The following is a 20851-nucleotide window of genomic DNA, read 5'->3' as shown; positions in this document are numbered from 1 at the left end:
ACAAAGCCTCATGAACAGTCCCTTTAGAAGCAATTCTTTTTCGAACAGTTAAGAGCAGCCTCGGAGCAATATCAGAAACACTTTTGACATTAATCCACTTGTCACTCCAGAAAAAAGGTGTTAGTGCCATCACCAATCTCAGTGACAAGAACAGAGGAGAAGTAGGCTTTAGCTTTAGTTGGAACCTGGAAACTGAACAGGAAGATCAACCCAAGGACGGGTAGGATCAATCCTTTTCAACCACAACCATCTCACCCTGAGGGCCCAACAGAGCTCAGGAAAGCTGGAAATTCCCAAGCCACCCAACTTCAAGGGTCTACACACTTAGGGAAATCAATAGACGTAGCAGTATAAACAAACATCCCAGTCTTGCTCGGGTACAACATCCTTAGGAAATTTGGTCTTCACAGTCTTGCTCCTCTACATGATGACACAAACTTCTTGCTGTGGTGGAAGCGAATTTCAGTGATTGTGTCAGACATGGCAAGGAAAGGAGCGAATTTCAGTGAGCTTGGATGATCTGGAAGCTCAGGGACAGAGTGGTGTTTGATGGGATCTCCCTCAGTATCAGTATGCTCTTAGATGCCACTAATGAGGAAAGGGAGAAATGGTAGGTTGCAGGAGCTAGGGGTCTCTCCTTTCTAGCTGCTCCCAGTGCCATTGTTTAAGGGTAGTTGTATTTTTTTGTTTTTCATGGATTGTTTTCTTTATGCTTGTTTTTGGCCTCCATAAGGAGGTCCTTTTTTCTCGAAAGCGCAGGAGAGCTGCGCGAAAATATATTAAGAAGGGGAAAAAAGGTCCAAGAAGGACCCCAAGATACAGATAAGGCCGCCCTATGGCGGCCAAAAACAAGCAAAAATGAAACCATCCATGACAAAAACACTGCTACCAAAACAGCACTACAACTATCTAGCTAACAGGTAGACCTGGGATGGGGGCAGTAAGCAAGGACAACTTCTTTGCACCAGCCATAACCCAAAGATCAATCTCCAAACCAATGCTTCTAATAGCAGCAGCCACACTAGGACTCTTATTGTCAAAAACGCAGCCATTGCGATGTTTCCAAAGGGTCCAAACACCAAGAATGACAAGAGAATTAAGACCATTTCTTGCAACCCCAGGAATCTTGGTGCTCAAGTCTTGCCACCAATCCATAAAAACCCCTTCACAGGACTGATGGGCCAAGTGTTGTAGATTTACAAGAAGAAGCAGCTTGAACCAAAATTCTCTAGCAAAAACGCAGCCCAGCAGCATATGATTCAAGGTTTCCTGATCCTGATCACATAATGGACATCTCTCCGGATGATCCATACCTCTTTTTTGCAACCTATCAGCTGTCCACACCTTCTTATGAGCGACCAACCACATGAAAAACTTAGATTTCGGAGGAGCCCAAGTCTTCCAAATTATATGAAAAGGCTCAAACTCAATTGACCCAATAAAGAAACCCCTATAAGCTTCCTTGGAAGAATATTTTCCATTGGCAGCAAGGCGAAAGAAATGCTTGTCTTCAACATGAGGTCTTAGCTGAACCAAATCTAATAAATCCCACAGGAGAAGATACTCGTTGATAACACCCACTGAAAGGCCCCCCTGAATGTCCGAAATCCAGCTGTGATTGGAAAGAGCGTCCGATACTGTTCTCCGATTAGTCCTTTGCTTAGAAATAATTCTGAATAACCGTGGAGTTAAATCTGCAATTCTATGTCCCGACAGCCACCTATCTGTCCAAAAAAGCGTGGAAGCACCATTACCAATATCAGTTTGCATAGCCATTGAGAAGAAATCTTTTACTTTCTTAGGAACATGGATAGAAATAGAAATCCAAGGGCGAGTTGGATCAGTTTTTGCCAACCATAACCAGCGCATTCTAAGTGACCAGGCAAGCTCTTTTAAGCTCGAAATACCAAGTCCACCCAGCTCAATAGGCCTGCAAACAGTCCCCCAGGCCACTTGACAGTGACCACCTCTTGCATCTTTCCGCCCTCTCCATAGAAACCCACGGCGAATCTTGTCAATAGCTTTGAGCGCCCAAGCTGGAAGATCCACAGCCATAGCAAGATAAATGACCATCCCTGTGAGAACATACTGGACGTGGATTTTGCGACCAGATTTAGTCAATAAATCAGCCTTCCAACCAGCAAGTTTATTTGCAATCTTATCAATGATGGGCTGAATCTGATCTCTAGTGACCTTTTTAATAGCTAGCGGTAGACCCAAGTACCGACAAGGAAAATCAGCCACCTCGCAAGGTAGCAAGTCATGAAGCACAGCAAGGTCTTGATCGTCACATCTAATAGGATATACACTGCTCTTCAAGACATTAGTACATAAGCCGGAAGCCTCTCCAAAGAGGTGAAGAATATCCAAAGTAATATTGATATCCAAAGCAGTCGGGCGAAGGAATATCACCACATCATCAGCGTATAACGAAATCCGGTGCTGCAAAATCCGTGGGGCAAGGGGCTGCAACAGCCCAACCTGTTCAACACGGTTAAGTAAGAATACCAAAATATCCATGACCAAGATAAACAGAAAAGGGGACAAAGGATCGCCTTGTCTAAGACCACGTCGGTGAATAATAGTCTGTCCAGGCAGTCCGTTAAGTAACACCTGGGATGAAGAGGTCCATAACAAACCACTAATAATGTCCCTCAATATCTGACCAAAGCCCAAATGTTGCAGAACTTTGAGGAGGAAAGGCCAAGCAACTGAATCAAAAGCCTTTGAGATATCTAACTTCAGGAGGATTCGAGAAAGTTTATGTTGATGGAGAAAGCGAGTAGTCTGTTGCACTAACATAAAATTATCCTGAATGAAGCGACCTTTAATAAAGGCACTTTGATTAGGAGACACCATAGTGTGTAATCTACCCGCCAGACGATTAGCAAGGAGTTTAGTGAGCAGTTTTGCGAAGCTGTGAACTAAACTTATAGGTCTGAAATCTTTTACTTGATCAGCCCCTTCAAACTTTGGGATGAGGGTGATATATGCAGTGTTTAGAACATGAAAATTAATGAATCTTCTGCATCCAACAGCCGAAAACGCAGCCATAACATCAACCTTGATAATATCCCAGCAAACCTTATAAAATCTCCCCGTGAAACCATCCGGACCAGGGGCCTTATCTAAGGGAATAAGACAGATTGTATCCCACACTTCCTTTTCTGAGAATGGGGCATCCAAGGCTGACAGATCAAAGTTTGGAATCCCCAAGTTTTCCAAGGATATAGTATGCTCTCTATCACTGCAGAGCCCCAGCAACCTGCCATAAAAATCATCAATCAGATTGGCCTTGTCATCATGACTAGAGAGGACTGCTCCATTGGACACCAATTTTGTGATGAAATTTTTCTTCTTTCGAAATCTGGAATGCATATGAAACAGTTTAGTGTTGGCGTCCCCCTCACGCAGCCACCCAATTCTGGACCTCAACCTAGCAATAGTCCTTTGAAGGGAAGCAAGGGCCAGAGAATGTTTCTTAAGATTTACTTTAAACCACAACTCAGCTGGAGACAGCAGGCGAGAGTCTTGGGCAACTTCCAAGTGATGCAACAACACTCGGGTCAGAGCCAAAGTGGACGAAATATTTCCAACTTTTTTAGCACTCCATTCATGCAGCCCTTTAGCAGCAGCTTTCAACTTAAGATTCAGAGTGGAAAAAGGACAGTTCGAAACAGGGACAGAATGCCATGCCAACTGAACAACCTCCAAAAAACCATCAATCTTGGGCCAAAAAGCTTCAAAATGGAACCTGCGCCTACCCGAAATGTTATCCCTCAAACCCAAAAGAAGGGGACAATGATCAGAGTCATTGGAGGCCAGACTTTGAAGCAGAGAATTCGGAAACATTTCCTCCCAATCCAAGGTACATAAAACCCTGTCCAACTTCACTAAGGTAGGAATAGCCTGCTGATTGGACCACGTGTATTTTCTACCATTCAGAGGAAGATCACTCAGAGCAAGGTCGTTGATCAGATTGCGAAATCTTCCCATCATACCCCGGTTGAAATGTGGGGTATTCTTATCTTCAGCTTTATAGATCAAATTAAAATCACCAGCAATCATCCATGGTCCAAGACACAGCCCCCTCAGATTTCTGAGTTCCTGCAGGAATAGGATCTTATCATTATTTCCCTGCGGTCCATAAACACAAGTAAGCCACCAGGGGCTCCCATTTCCATTGAGAAATTGGACTGAGACGCTATTATTCCGGATATACTGCGTGCCTGTGACAACCACATCTTGTTTCCAAGCCACCAAAATCCCACCACTGGCGCCAACAGCAGGTAGCTCGATAAAATTAAGAAACTCGGAGCCTAAGGCTGATAGGAGGACCCCTCTGGTAACGACATCCAATTTAGTTTCTTGTAAGCAAATGATATCAATTTTTGAGGAAGTAACTAAAGAACGGACTGAGTCTTGCCGAGCCGAGGAATTTAATCCTCTTACATTCCATATCAGAACACGATCCGGATTCATTGACACAAGGGCGATGAGAACAACAAAAGGAAAAACAAAGCAGATCCAATCCTAGACCCTACAGTTGGTCAGGAACCTGCCAGCCAAACAAGGCTGCAAGGGCTTTTACATGAATATCAGACAAAGATGTCTTGAAAAGATCAGCATACTCCTCTTGAGCCCTCTGGTCAATCCCCACATTATCAGCAATTATACCAACTGCCTTCATGATTTTCTTGATAGCACGTCTGTCAAGGTCAGAGGCATTAAATTCAACGCCTACACCAGCAACTCTGCGGCTGCGACGTGGCACCGATCTGGAGGGCAATTTGTTGTCCTTCTTCTTCAAGATGACTGGAGGAGCAGGAAGCAATTTAGAAGGTTGCCGAGTAACAGATTTAATGAACACTTCTCTCTGCAAAGACTGGGAAGTCTCCTGCTCGCCAGAAGGAGAAGGAAGAAGACTGGGAGCCACCCCAGCTGGAGACATCAGAATGTCTGCCACAGCCGCAGTAGGCTCAACCAAACTCTCCTGCTCGCCAGAAGGAGAAGGAAGAAGACTGGGAGCCACCCCAGCTGGAGACATCAGAATGTCTGCCACAGCCGCAGTAGGCTCAACCAAACTCAAAATAGGTTCAGAACGTGTAAAAGTTATTGCCGTGGCTGGAGACACAATAGCATGAGTGAAATTTCATACCCCGTGGAGGTCCTTGTATCCGGGTCTTTCTGATTCTTTTCTTTCCTTCTTAATATATTGAGGCGCAGTCCTCCTGCGTTTTTCGAGAAAAAAATAACTTGCTATGCACAAAATAGCAAGGTCCCAAAATAATATCAGGGAACATCGTGTTTGAGAAAAAAAAGGGGAACATCATGTTAAGGGCGACAACTAATGTGCAATCAAGTTTTATGTAAAAGCATGCAAGCGAGGATTCTGATCCGTTAGATCATGATCCAACCGTAGATATAGCTGTGTTTTGTTAGGTTTTTTTAATAAATCTACGCAAGCAGTTGGTGGAAGGATTTACTCACTCCGTCCCATATCTTAAGGTCATGGAGGTTTGTACTAAGTCAATGTTTTGAAACTACCAACAATATCTATAAAAATAATTATTTTTAAATTACAGAAATTATATATTGTGGTAGATGTTTTAATAATAAATCTAATAGTTTTATTTTTATTTAGTCAATATTTATGAATATTTTGTTATTAACGGTCAAAGTCGGAAACATTTGACTTAGGACATATCTTCGTGACCTTAAGATATGGGACGGAGGGAGTAAGTGTTAAATGTGACATACTGTTGGATCATGATCTAACGGATCGGTAGTTTTGCTTGTACGCTTGCACATAACATCTGATTGCACAGTAGTTTCCTGTGTTAAGTGTCCATGAGTGAAATTTGATTTTCAGTGTGGTCTAGCAAGGTGCCTCACCTGCAGAATTTCAATAGCATAGCTCCACTTTTTTTTTTTTTTTGCTTTGACTGAAGTACTTGATCAACCTCTCTGGTTTCATATATTATTTAAAGGTAGTTCTACTATGAAAAGCAGATAATTTCGATTGATTATTGCTTTCTCTATTAGTTTATTTTCAGCACATTTTTGCTGACATAGCTAAATTGGTCTAGTTCCCGCATTCTGGGGTATCCTTTTTGCTCATAACTCTGGCGCAAGAGCTCCATTCATGCAATTACAAGAAGGCATGTGATATCATAGGTCTACTTTATCGGATGGTGTCGTCAAATAAGGTACTGCCACTTTGTTCTATGCCTACATCATGAGTTGCTAGGCTGTTTTGGTGCACCTAATGGCTATATCAATTCACTGTGTTTATATTAGAAAGACCATGACACACACTCAGTCTTCGTTTGTTCCTATTGCTTTTCTTGCATTGAAGATTATGCAGTTTTTATGCTGTTCGAACCTAAGTCTGTTGTATTGTTTTGAAACTTGAATATATAGGACCTGTGCTTCGCTTTGATGCATGTTGACAAGTCACTGGCTGTTCAAACATCAAATAACTTAGGACAAATTGAAAAGCATGTCAGGTTTTAAACATATACTCAGCTTCAGTTTAGTACTTTGGAGTTTGGACATTATATTCTTTGTTTCTTTTCAGGATTGATATTGCTAAGGTATTTTGCAATTCCATTTTCAAATATGTGCGAGATGTTAATAATGCTGACATATTGTCCAAAACCTTTGGTCTACTAGCAGAAATGATGAAATGGTAAGTCCTCTCTTAGGTTGTTCCTAAAACTGAAGTGACTATGAACTTCTGTAATGAAGCTGTACATTTGTTTTGTACCGTGCTTGCCGGCCAAGACTTTGGACTATTGTCTGTCTGGGTGAGATTTGCAAAATTTTACTGAATTCGGAGAAACATTTTTTTCCCTACATTCACGATAATTAGGTGATTGTTTTGGTGACACATGGAAAATTTATAAACTGAACCTTTTGTTGCTACAAAAAGGCTACTAAAGTTAGTTAGTTCATAGCTAGTTGTACACTTATTTTTGGACATATTTTAAATGGTTGAAGTGCAGTTATTTTGGGACATGGTGCACCATTTTTTGAATTGGGAGAAAAGTATGTTTGTTAATTTGGTGGCTATGTTTATAAACATTGCTTGGATTGTAATGACCAAACAATTGAATCATATATAGTAGAATGTTAATCATGTATAGTAGAATGTTAAAATGAACAAATCAAACACGATTTTAAATGCATTCACTGCCTTCCGAGGCTAACACTGTTTGTACATAGTAAATGCATTTATTGCTTGAAGAACACATACTTTGAATCCAGTTATGGTTTATTAACATGACTTGTGCTTATTCATAATTTTTCTGGAACACACAAGCAATGTGTATTCATATCTGGTAGAGTGTGTTTGGTAGTTTTGGATTGTAATATGGCATATGTATGTAGGGCAGTGTCTTGCCCTCTAAATATATGTATCCCATGCATTATGTCCAATCTACTATGCTTTCTTAGTATCATGAATTTAGGTTTTGTTCCCAAACCCTAAGGCTAACACTGCTGTGCTGCCCCTGGGGAGATTGATCTCTGCCGGGGACAGTATTGGGCCAATCTAGTTGATCCAGAGCATGAGGTCACAGTTTCAGTTTTTTTCCCGAACCCTAAGGCTAACACTGCTGTGCCTTTCTCCTGCGCGTTCTATAAAAAAACACTGCTGTGCCGGCCCTGGGGATATTGATCTCTGCTGGGGGCAGCACCATATTGGGCCAATCTAGTTGATCCGCAGCATGGGTTGGTGGTTCAAGTGTCCTTCCTTCCACATCGTCATGCTGATATACCATGGGCCCTGTGACCATCTTGCGACCTGTTTCATCGTGGAGGTGCTACCATCTGGGTCATGCCTTGTTCTCCTGCACTGCCAGTTGGGTTGCACTGTGTTTTTTCTCTCGAAAACACAGGAGAAATGTAGCAACGCCATTGCGTTGAGATGTTGCTGTTTTTCCCCAATGTTTTGTTTGCCAATCCCTTCATCGTTATTCAGTCGCTGGCTCTCCCAAGGACGAGGTTTTTTATCACATACCCTCCCAGGCAGCAATGTCATTGCTCGTGGTCAAGCTACCTTCATAGCTGCCACTTATCCAGGCTGGTGCCACCCTTGGTCCTCTTTGTCGCACCAGCCCTTGATCCAAGTCTCTACTGCACCTCATGGACATCGCTGCTGGTGTTGCTAACAGATGATGCGTCATGCGTGAACACTTGTTGATATGTCCGAGCAGCCTCACCAGCCTCATCTACTGGACATCACCACTGGTGTTGCTAACAGATGATGCGTGAGCACTTGTTGATATGTTCGAGCAGCTACGTGTACTGGAAATCACTGCTGGTGTTGCTAATGGATGATGCGTGCACACTTTTTGATACGTCTGAAGAGCCTTGTCTACCTTCACCATTCGATCAAGTCATTGTCCTATTGCAGCCATCTGCCGGAAACTAGTGATTGTGTACTTGTGTGCCTCTGTTGACGCTTCAGACCAGCTCTGTCCTCTATGGCTTTGACCATGTCCACTTTGACCTCGGCTACCTCGAGGACAAAAAGGGCTACCATCCACATGAGCTACTCGTCAGTTTCTAGTTTTCTACTCCATTCAGTACATTTGTAATGCGACCTTGTTATGACTGCACGAGGTGTTAGTCTTCACTTTCTTCTCCAATTTGACCACCCACAATGTTCTCACTATGACTGTTTCTCACTATACCTGCTGGGGGATGTTAGAGTATATTGCATATTTGTTAGTTTAGGGTTGTAAACTTGTAATTCGATTTTGCCATATGTATCCAGGGAGGCATCTGTCCAAGTATTTGTACTCTATACCACCCGAGAGGCTTAATGCAAATAATGCATTATACCGAATGTCTGAATCTGCTATGCTTTCAATACAAACTTACAAGGGAAAAGTGGGAGTGCTTTTTTTCCCGAATATGCAGGAGAGTTGCATATCGTTGTTAAGAGGAAAAAACGGTTTTTTACAATTATACCGACCAAGCTGTAGAAGGGTCCTGATACATAGTTTTTCTAATCGATAAAAACACACACTCTAGGTGAGACCTAACCAATGCTCTAACAGCCTACCTAGTACCTACCCTGTCGCTAGAGCTGGACATAAGGCATCAAGCTTCCATGCTCTCGTAAGACACCACTGGAATGAATAGCACTTGTATTCAATATGAGGCCTAAGGACAGTATATATACACCAGTACATGAGGGTAAATATGCACTAATGTGGAAAACATAAATATGCATCTATATACATCTGACACCCCCTCAAACTCAAGGTGGATCAACTACACTGAGTTTGGAGAGATAGAAACGATGCCGAGCTCTGGTTTGTGCCTTGGTGAAGAAATCAGCCAACTGAAGCTCTGAAGACACATAGCTAAGATTAATGACATCATCCTAAACCTGTGTTCGTGTATAAGAAGCATCAACACTAATATGCTTAGTAAGCTTATGCTTTACCAGATCACGAGCAATACTAATAGCACCAGTACTGTTAGACAAAAGAGTTGATATAGATACAGATACACCAAAACCAGTAAGCAACTACCGTAGCCAAGTCACCTCTAACGTCGCAAGAGCCATAGCACGCAACTCAGCCTCTGTACTCGAACGAGAAACTGCTACCTACTTCTTAGTCTTTCAAGCAATGAGGGAACCACTAAGAAAAACACAATAGGCAGAAAGAGACTGACGACCTAAGGAATCACTAGCCGAAGTCATATCACAATCGGCATGAAGTTGCAAGGAGCTAGAGCATGGTGTCCAAAAATACGTCTCATTTCTGTTGCCAACATGAGATCGTAAAGCAATGACAAAGAGCTTTTACATTTTCGTGGACCGACACCTCTAGGCCTGACCAAGGTCTCCTTATTTGTCTTTGCAAGCCAGAACCACCTTATTTGCAGTGGAAAGCTCATATATCAACGCTGAGAATTCCCAGCCCACCATACTGAAGCGTCCGGTGCACTTTGTTCTACGAAACCAGGCAATTGCCACCATTTACTTGTTTATGGCCTGAACATAAATACACATGCCAAAGTTTGTTCATGGCCTTGATGAACCACTTCTGCATCTTAATAGCAATGAACACATAAATAGATATTGCTGACAAGATGCAACCTACCCAAATGATATGTCCAGCTGTGTTCATGGGGGACACTTGCCATCTTGGCAACTTGTCTGCAACTTTGTCATGTGAGTACTGATAAACACTTAAAGTTTGTCGTAACATTTGACAAATAGCCAAATAATCACTTTTTTCCTTTGTGTGGTCCAAATGGCATTTTTTTGTTATTTTTGAAATTCAAATATTTGACGTCATTCTTTTGGGTTCTATTCATGTTAAGTAATTTGTATATTTATGAGTTATAACATGCCATAACTGATGCTTAGGTAGGAACTCAAGCAATTGCTATGAAATTACTTTTAGACTCACATTGTAAAAGATCCTGTCTAGTGAAACTGTACTTTTTGTAAAACTTTTAATTAATGAGCTGTTACTGTGTCTATTTAGCGCTCCATATCACGTGTTTGATGCGGCGTTCGAGTGCAACATCTTCACTTCACAATTAAGTAGTCCATCAAGGTACTTTTTATTTTCATTCTCTTTGAATTATTTGGTGTTTTTTAGATCCCACTCATGTGGGGGCCTCTGGCACTATGTCTGCCCTTGTTTTTTTTGAATTGTTTGGTGTGTAATTGATCATGGTAAATCAGAAATACCTTTGCTGTATGTTTCTGTAATTTTTGTTTTGATTCTTGAAAGTGTACTTCTATAATATGACTGCTGCTATTACCTCTGCAGTGATTGGTTACTTTCTGGTGCCCTAGCTAGAATGCTTTTTGCTGCCTATGAAGGAAATGGAGATTGTTCTTCGCTTACATCTTCAGGCATGTATTATTCAAGATAATAACATTTTTCTTCTTCTGACTTTTAACATTTTTCATTTTGAATGTCATTTCTAGTTGTATTTTCAACCTGTTACAGACCCAACATGGTAGATTAACTGCTCATTGTTTTTTTGGTTGGTTCCTTTTTACTAGTGTACAAGGAATACCATTTTCCTGATTTTGGAATGCTAGGAAAATCTCTCTTGAGCACTGTATGTTGATAATGGAAAAACCTGTTTGAATGTTGTATGCTTTTTTTATCGAACGCGCAGGAGAACTGCGCGTCTTTATATTAAAAGGGAAAGGAGACAAACCCAAAGGGTTTTACAAGGCAGAGATCCTGCCAAAAGAACAAAATGGAAAAGAAAAACAACACAAAAAAAACAGAACAAGACCAAGGGTCTAGATGTCTAAGGACCCAGCCACATTCAAAGACCTCGCGAGATCCAGGGATCCAAGGCCCTTAGCACCAGCCATAACCCAACAAACTGATTCATCAAGGAAGCTTCTCTTAATCCTTCTCAACGAAGGGGAATCCCCATCGAAGACCACTTTATTACGATGAAGCCAAATACACCACACCCCCAAGATATGACACTGTTAAGCCCCTTTCTTGAGCTTTTGGCCACATGACACTCCACCTGTTTCCACCACTCAGCGAAGGAAGGAGCATCAACAGCTGGCGTGAGATGACTCAAATCAAAAGGGGATAACAAGCTGTGCCAGAACTGACGAGCGAAGATGCAGGAGATTAGGAGGTGTTCGATTGTTTCTTGCTCCTGGTCGCATAAGTGGCACACCACCCGGTGAGGAAGACCTCTCTTTTCTAATGTGTCAGCAGTCCAACATCTATTCTTCATAGCCAACCAAAGAAAGAATTTGCATTTTGGTGGAGCCCAGGTTTGCCAAAGTCTTTTCCATGGTTCAAAAGGAGCTGAACCAGCAAACAAGCTTTGATAACATGATTTAGAAGAGAAAACTCCTGAAGTAACATGTCTCCATCTATGTTGATCCGGATCCTGTGATAAATGAATATGCTGATAATGAGAATTACTACTGGCACCTTGTGGTGTACTAGAGGCATGAAGGAGCTCTAGAGGCTATCTCTGAACTCTGGGCTAGGCTATTGCTGCTAGTTTCCGTCTCTTGTTTTATTTGAATGGTGTGCTTGTAATCTTTATCTAGCATGTGGACTCATGTTTTATGTTTTAGTTTTAGACATTATTTTTTGTTGTTGAATGAGGCAGGAGCTTTGCCTAATCTATGCCATTATAATTTCTCTGGTTTTGGAACATGCCATTACTATTTGTGATACTTGAATGGTGCCATTACAATTTACAAGTATTCAAGTAAAAAGAAAATCACAAATGGAAAATGATAGTTACACCGCGAAAGGGCCTCTAATGTAATGGCTAAGGCTTCCGAGTAGTACCTCCAGGTCCTGGGTTCGATCCCTCTCGGTGGTGAATTTCGGGCTTGGTTAGAAAAATCCCTTCGCTGTGCCTCGCTCGCTCTTGGTTACGTCCTGCGCGCCACCCTCCAGCTGTGCTGTTGTAGAGTGGGCGGTGATGGCCTGCTAGTGATGGGGGGCCAGCCGGCCAGGGTTCGGAGATTTTCTCGGCCAAGACCATATTTCGGTCTCTTCTTAATATAATACCGGGAGGGTGGTCTTTATTTCCTCGTCGAGTTTTTTTTATGGTTACACCTGCATAGAAAAAAGGCAGATCCAGTGTCGGAGGTGTTAAGGCCCATTAGGCCCAGGCCTACTGCCTATATATGACCTATAGTCCTTAGGGACAGATCATCTATTGTAAATCTGCTGGTTTTTCTTCTAGTGAACATGATCGTACATTGTTTGTTCATGTCTCTCCAAAAGGACACACTTTACTTCTATTATACGTGGACGATATGCTGATTACTGGTGACAACTCAGAACATATTTCTTATGTCAAGCAGCATCAGTAAGGAATTTCAGATGTCTGATTTGGGACCACTCAGCTAGTTCTTAGGCATTGAAGTTCAACAGACTCAAAAAGTTTTTATTTGTCTCAGTCCAAGTATATTCAAGATCTTCTTGATCGCTCTGGAATTACTGGTACACACACTATTGCAACACCAATGGATATTCATTTAAAACTTCGTCTGAGGGATGGGACACCACTTGCAGACCCAACTCGATATCGTCATATTGTGGGTAGTCTTGTTTATCTCACCATCACCGGACCTGATATAGCTCATGCTGTTCATATGTTGAGCCAATTTGTATCAACACCAACTACAACTCATTATGGTCATTTGTTTCGTGTGCTTCGATATTTACGTGGGACAAGATCCAGATGTTTACTCTATGCGTCCGATAGCCCACTTCAGCTTCATGCGTATTCTGATGCCACTTGGGCAAGTGATCCTGTTGACCGTTGTTCTACTACAGGTTATTGTATTCTCTTTGGATCTTCTCCCATTGCTTGGAAATCCAAGAAGCAAGCGGCCATATCTCGTTCTAGTGCTGAAGCCGAACTTCGGGCCCTTGCTACTACCATTGCTGAAATTATTTGGTTGCGCTGGCTCTTGGCTGATCTTGGTGTCTCTTGTGACACGTCTACACCTCTGTTATGTGATAACTTGAGTGCTATACAGATTGCTCATGATCCGGTGAAGCATGAACTTACTAAACACATCGGTGTTGATGCATCTTTTACTCGATCCCATTGTTAGCAGAAGACTATGGATCTTAAATATGTGCCCTCAGAATCTCAATTGGCCACCAAAGCACAAACAAGAGCACAACATCAGTTTCACTTGATCAAACTCAAAGCTTCAGATCCTCCCTTTCCACCTTGAGTTTGAGGAGGGGTGTTAAGGCCCATTAGGCCCAGGCCTACTGCCTATATATATATGACCTATAGTCCTTAGGGACAGATCATCTATTGTAAATCTCAAGGTTAGTAACAGGAGGCTCCCATATAAGTGGATGTAGGGAAAGGATAAACCGAGGCAAGCCTTTACCCTGCAAATGCCGAGAGATTGCTTCAATTCTGTGACCTGGTGACTTAATGAGACAACTCTCACCATTGCACCAGGCCTACTCTTCATATGGTTACTCCTGCATAATTGAGAAGAAAAATACTGCTAAGTAGGCATGCAAGCCGGGTTTGGACCTAGTAGTGTAAAGCAACCACTGCTATCCCCAAAGATTTTAAAAAAGGGTTCAATTCGTTGGTCATTTTGGAGCTTTGGAAACACAGAAATGCGTGCGTGTTTGGTGGAGTTCAACCTCAGCCTCAAGTGATCTTTGCTCAAGTGGCTGTTGAATCCTGCACATGGGGCTTGGCTGGGGCTTCTAACCTTAAGAAGCTCCTTCATAGGGAGGCTCCTTAGGCTGGGTGTGGTAATGTTCAGTTGTTGTGTAAAGTGTTCTAGTGTTTCTGGGGGTGTTAACCGCCTCCTTGTATTTGTAACTTTTTTCTTGCTTGAAATGACACGCAGTTCTCCTGCGTAGTTAAAAAAACAACTTGGCTAGATCCAGTGTCCTAGATTTGTGCACTTTTTCTCACTCAGTAGTCAATTTATTCTTTATTTAAGCATATGAGTTAACTATTTTGGGAAGTGTGGAATAAGTTAAAATAAAATTAACGCTTTTGGCATAATAGCATCCGATATGGAAATCTAACACCAAACTATCCATTTGGTGACAATTCAGTTTCTGACCCCTGGATGGCTCGATATATATGTTTTGAAACATAGCGGAGCTCTTAGAGAGGATGTTGTACACTCAAGGCTTAAATAAAATTAATAGACTTAAGCAAAAGTAAGTTCTCTTGTTTGAGAACATTGTGGACTGACAAGTCTTCACTTAACTCTACAACCTACATATGTTTTTGTTCTTTATCATAAGTGATGACCTGATCCATTGCTATATTTCCCAGTGCTTGACTTTACCACTCAGGTTCTTCGGAAAGGAGCAGATGCTGATGATATAATATCACCTTTAATTGTTTTCTCAATTAAATACATCATGATTAATCATGTGAACTGGAAACACAAGGAATGTAGTCGTTGGAAGACAACCCTACGGGTATGTTTTTTTTATGTTTGTTCAATATAATGATAGTATTGCTTGTTACCTGTGATATTTTTAGTACTTGTGAGCCACAGCCCTTTTTTCTGTTGATTGAACCTAATAGACAAAGTAAAATTTTCAACTTAGTTGGCTGTGATTCTTATTTCATTTTAGTAGATTTATTTTAGAAACATTTCAGTTTTGTTGATCTTGTTTTTATTTGTTGTTACCATTAATAATAGAGAAGCTAAATATTGCCACTGAACTGTACTTGACTAGGTGTTTGAATTGGTGAAAAGCTGTCTTCAAGTAAAACCATTCTCATCAAAGCTTGGTGGCATCATTTGGGAAATTCTACTATATGATTCATCTGTCCACGGTGTACTCTGGAGCATATTATCTGTACTAACACGATTACTGCATGTAAGGATATTCTTCCTGTTAGTATTAATGATCATTAGCTTTGTGACCTTTACATGATAATCTGTAAAATTTTTTTCAGGACTCATATAGGAGCAATTATCATGGTCTTAAGGATATTGAAGATATCCAGCTTGTCCTTTGCAATGGACTTGATATTATATATCACATCCTGTCCAATTTACCAGAGGTAAAACACAGATGAAATTTTGTTATGTCAGTTTCAATATACATTTTTACAACGCATCGATATTTCGCTTATACAGTTTATAGTTTTTTCCATTGTTGTAAAATATGTTTGTAGCTACACATTTGTCACATGTGATGTATTGCTGTGAATTTGAACTAGGCTACCATTTTTTTTCTCGAAAGCGCAGGATAACTGCGCGATAATATATTAAAGAATAGGAACAAATACAAGAAACAAACAGAGGCCCCTACGGCGGCCAATAGCAGGCATACAGAAACAAACTAAGCTACCATCATGTGCATCATACTACTATACTTAATAGTTAGGGGCAATTGTGCCCGTGCCCCTATTCTCGACCTTAATTCTGAAAATGGACTCCTTTTTTGGACTTTGCAAGAATGGACCTCTTTTTTGAACCCGAAGCAGACGTTTGGCCCTGCTTCTGTTAGGAGCCATTTAGCGGTGTTAAGGGCAGATAAAAACACTATGTTACCCTTTGCAAAACTGCCTCTGTTTTAAATGTACATTTTCAGGATTGCCCTTATTTTGGTAATGATAAAACCTGTTCGAGTTTTACCAAGTTTGAGAAACTGTTTTCTATAGTTTTTAACAAAATTATGTTATTTCAATACAACTTTTGGTTAAATCTCGACATTATTTCATTTTTTTCCAAAATTTTCGACACATTTCGTGATAAAAAGTAAAAGCAATATTTTGGCAGAACTTTGAACATCGCATAAAATTTGGACATAATGTCTCCAACATAATTACCATCACATAAAATTTGAACATAAAGTCTGCAACATAATTACCATTCCAAGTTTAACAGAAGCACAAAATGATCTATCCCTACACATGCAGCTAGTCTTCTCCCCCCTGTCCTTCCCCTTCTGATCCTTTTCCACTGCCTGTACCAGATGATGGTCTTCCACCTCGCAAACCACTTGCAGCAACACTTGCATTTTCACATGCAACTACACTTGTACTAAGTAGTAAAGTATGTTAGAAATAAGCAACAATAAGCATAGAAATATTACTACAGCAATAATTACACTTAGATGTGGATACAACTACAATAGTGCATATATCAGAAGTGCATAAAAGGAGATTTTTGCACATACATTAACCAAATGGTTTATTAGAAATCATAGATTGGTTATAAGTCAAGACATACAACACATGTAGATACTAGTCGAATTTGACATGCATACATGAAGTCCATACAAAAATACAAACAAATATGACCCCACATTACGATCCCACCAATCTCCGTGTTTGTTTAAGCTTTTTTCCAACTTGCCACCAGAAGCTGTTGCGGACTGCCAAACGCCTAGCTTTTCAGCCCGCTTCTATGAGAATTGCTTTGTTGGAAACGGTCCAAAATTAACTTGAACACGGAATCGACCGGGTCTTGATAGTAGGATTTTGCCACTTTCTAGATCCTAAACCTTATGGATCCCTTCATCTTCCTCCACATGTAATCCATACGATAGTTAGATTCTTCCCACAACCAGATTCTTCTCACATCCAGATTCTCTGGAAAAAGTTGAACCAAAGAGGCCTGTGCATCATTAAATTAAGAAAACAAGGTCCAAAAAGACTGATATAAGCCCTATATCCTAGCTAATAGCATCGCAAAACTCATCCATGGTAGGCACTTGAGGGTTGCCTTATCCATCTAGTTTCTGAAAAATCTCGTTCCACAAACTCTTAGAATCACACTCATTATCGCCTTGGGTATAACCATCTTCTGAGTCACCATACTCTCCTGTGTCAACTAACTCGTTTCAAACTTCCGACGAATTGCTATTATCTTGGTCTTGTTGGCAAATAATAGAAGTCTGATCAAGCATGTTATAGATATGGTGAAGGTGATTGACAACCTTTTTCATCTTGCGCCCTTCCACTTCTTCGACAGTGGAGCAAAACCTGGTCATGCCAGATGTTGCTACCTAAGTGATATTGTGTTTCATGAGTGATTTTGTGTTTGGGGCTGTTATGTTTGTCTATGTTTCTCTCCTCTTGTAATCCCCTGTAATTCTTGTGTGGCCTCTTGGCTATGACTTTTGTGTTTTTGCTTCTCCTATTAATATAAAAAATACGCAATTCTCTTGCGTATTCGAGAAAAAAACCTGGTCATGCCTTGTAGCATCAATGCATGACGCCTCATCTGTTGTATGACGCCTCATCTCCATAGCAACAACGACCTTCTCCACAACAACGGTGGCAACGCATGCCTCGTTCGCAATGATGGTGCAACCTTCACTTTCGCGAAGGCCTTCTTTTGCGCGACATTGGCACGTTGTTCTTCGCAGCCACGCTCTGCCATGGCTAAGCACAACGAACAACACAGTTTCAAAGGCGTCACCTAGGCGTCCAGGCACCCAAAAATTCTAGGCGTCCCTGTCACCTAGCTAAGAATCAACAAGTGAGGCAAGAGTGGAAGGGGAAGAAAAGGAGGAGATCAACCAATAAGCCTAGCAAATACTTGGGGGTGTAGGAGCGACACCGTAGGGACTCCGGGAGTAGTGGCGCAGAGCTTGGGGAGTAGGAGTGGCAACGTAGAGACTCAGGGTTGCGCTAGTGTAGACCTTGGTTGAGCGGGAGCGACAACGTAGAGCTTGGGAAGCAGGAGCGACGACGCTGAGATGGGAGTGAGCGGCGCATAGAGATGAGGTCGGGGGTAACCCTAACCACCACTAGAGAGGAGGATATATGGGCTAGCTGGTGGGCTGGGCCATTTCTTATACATCTCCTACCCCTTCCTTCTCCTTTTTTCTTTTTCCTTTTTCTTCCTTAAGTATGTTGTTGTTCTACTGTTTCTCTTATCGGTAAGGTTTCACCTTGGTCGCCTTAGTAAGTGCCTAGGCGCCGCCTAAGCGTCCAGGTGGTGGTTCAGCGCCTTGTCTCGTCTTACCGTCTTAAGAAAGATGGCCAAACAGAAGCAATCAACGAGCAACATCACAGATGAAGAATCGATAGTGGACTCCATGAAATGATCAACTCGTTCCTCTATTGCTATAAGAGAGACAAAGGTGACTGAGGTCTAACATTGTGAACCTAGGAGGGAATAGGCCGACCCTCTGGATTGACGGGCACATCGATCCCCAGATCCTTAGTGCCAGAGGGAGTCGTTGGTGACGACGGTGTGGAGGTGCGTGCTGGCGCAGACGAGTGCCATTATGGGGCATGTGTCGACCCTAGAGATGACTTTGTCGATGATGAAGGCCCTCCATGCTTTCCAGCCCCGTCTTGGTCGGTGCGGGTTCTGGCGACGATTGGGACGCCATTGGTGCGGCGAAGCCCTTTGATGCAGTGGGAGATTTTGGGGGAGTAGGGTAGGGAAGTGTTGTCGCTGCCATGACCCGATTGCCTTTTAGGTTCTGTAGTACCCTCGTCATATAGAACGTTAGATGCTTGATGCCACTTCATCCATCCGCTTTAATTCTATGGCTAACATCTTAATCAATTTTCCCGTCTTTTTGTAGCAATACCTATAGTTGTCCTTAGGGGTGGAAATTTGGCTCGGGCTCGGCTTGGCTCGAGCCGGCTCGCGAGCCAAAACGAGCCCGAGCCCAACCTGGTTTTGCAGCTCGCCAGAACTGCGAGCCGAGCCGAGCCGGCTCGCGTGCCGAGCTAACAACGTCAAGTATACTATTATACCATATTATTATTATTATTATTATGTTTTGAACTATTTTATTGAATTTCTTGAATTTGATACGTGATACACTTATATTGTAGTCAAAAAATATATTATACATAATTTTTTTATCTTATATATAATAAAAAATATATAATTTATACTCTAAACGTGAATTAGTGTGAGGCTCGCAAGCTGGCTCGAGCCGGCTCGCGAGCCGTTACCGAGCCGAGCCTCTCGGTCAGGCTCGCAATATGACCGAGCCGAGCCTAGCTTGGCTCGCAGCTGCACCGAGCCCTAGTTGTCCTTGCTAGGCACTACTTGGCCTTCCAAACTAACATCTTTTCCCCATGTGTGGTAGTGCCGAAATCAAATCTCATTATTTAGTTTAGTTTTACTGAGTCCAAAACCTTTGGACTCTAGAGCCTCCCATCACAACTCTAATTTCCTATTTACTCCTGCCTGACTTTCATCAACTGGCACTACATATGTCCCTTGTGACTTTATCTATCACCAGGCAAGAAGGTAAGGGATCAAAGTTGATCCTTGATGTATGGTGTTAAATAAAGGTACAAATAAAAGGCCAATTCATTACATCTCTATCTCTACTATATTAAAGCACCAGTTTCGTGCATCGTGTGTCACGTATGACGCGCATAGGTCTATTCCTCTTCCCCACCTAACAATGGGTCGTTACCGCGGATTGGCCTTGAGAAACCACCCAATCCTAACTCGACAGGAAGCCACACACAGCTCAACGCTCCCACATAGCACCACCTCGTTAGCTGAAGGAGGACGAGAGACTGAACAACCTATAAAAAAAGTTCGGGCTCCTTTTTCAACTCATACCTTTGTCGGCCTTTTGGCTAAGATAAGGTGTAATATTTGTTCTTATTAGTTTAATATATGATATGTGGACCATATCTTCACTCTGATATTAAATTTTTTGGGTATCAAATATGGTTGTATACCGTCCCAACGCATGGGCATTGTACTATCTGATACTTGATAGTAGTATTTTATTTCTGATTTGCATGTTGTAGTTTTGTAGGGATGCTATTGGTACATGATGCTGTATTGTTATTTGACTCTTGTTATTCTTTCAGGATTTACTGCCAAATCCACCATTGGTTACCATGGTTTTGTCATCTTCATTGAAGCCGTTTTCTTTTATCACTGCTCTAATATCATTGATGTCCTTTCATAGTTTTGTAAGTCTACATTTATGTGCCCTGAATAGATTCTTTGCATTTATTGTACTGAGTTCAATACTTTTACACATGCATAATGTATTGTTTAATTATGGCATGTCAAAGTGTCATGTTATCTATTTTTATATTGTAAGGTTGATTGCATAGTTTGTAGGTGTCTCTAGAGGTCCTAGGTCAACTATTTAAAAACGACACATGTTTCACTGTAGAAATTCATCCATGTGAAACAAGGGTATTTTGGTTCCATTTTTAAAAGAAAAAGGAAAAGAAATTCATCCAGTACGCCGAGGCACGCGCAGGGGCTGCCGGGGCGCGGGGCCACCAGGCACGGACGCGTGGGGCGAGCCGTCGAGCCGCGCGGGGGCGCGCGCGATGGACTGCCAGGGGCCGCCGGGGGGGGGGGGGGGGGGAGAAGCACGCAGGGGGCCGCGGGGAG

The 20851-nt window shown here is 41.9% G+C and overlaps 1 protein-coding gene and 1 pseudogene across 4 annotated transcripts in view; both read left to right on the top strand.

Moving 5' to 3' along the window:
• Window positions 1-20851, top strand: part of LOC100279122 (uncharacterized) — an 83825-nt gene that overhangs the window by 50975 nt on the left and 11999 nt on the right. For 2 of the 4 annotated variants that reach the window (XM_023301903.2, NM_001350807.1), the window contains exons 14-22: window positions 6090-6209; window positions 6424-6509; window positions 6581-6691; window positions 10515-10586; window positions 10806-10891; window positions 14818-14966; window positions 15231-15374; window positions 15454-15561; window positions 20311-20415. In XM_023301903.2, the coding sequence (XP_023157671.1) occupies window positions 6090-6209; window positions 6424-6509; window positions 6581-6691; window positions 10515-10586; window positions 10806-10891; window positions 14818-14966; window positions 15231-15374; window positions 15454-15561; window positions 20311-20415 (981 nt within the window). The remainder of the gene's footprint in view (window positions 1-6089; window positions 6210-6423; window positions 6510-6580; window positions 6692-10514; window positions 10587-10805; window positions 10892-14817; window positions 14967-15230; window positions 15375-15453; window positions 15562-20310; window positions 20416-20851) is intronic. The other 2 variants (XM_023301906.2, XM_023301905.2) reach the window with 1 other exon arrangement.
• Window positions 20050-20188, top strand: LOC111590626 (uncharacterized; annotated as a pseudogene).

The sequence above is a fragment of the Zea mays genome, chromosome 1 (genome assembly GCF_902167145.1).
Source record: "Zea mays cultivar B73 chromosome 1, Zm-B73-REFERENCE-NAM-5.0, whole genome shotgun sequence".
NCBI lineage: Eukaryota > Viridiplantae > Streptophyta > Magnoliopsida > Poales > Poaceae > Zea > Zea mays.
Note: the sequence above shows the minus strand (reverse complement) of the source record. Positions and strands in the feature narration are given on the sequence as shown.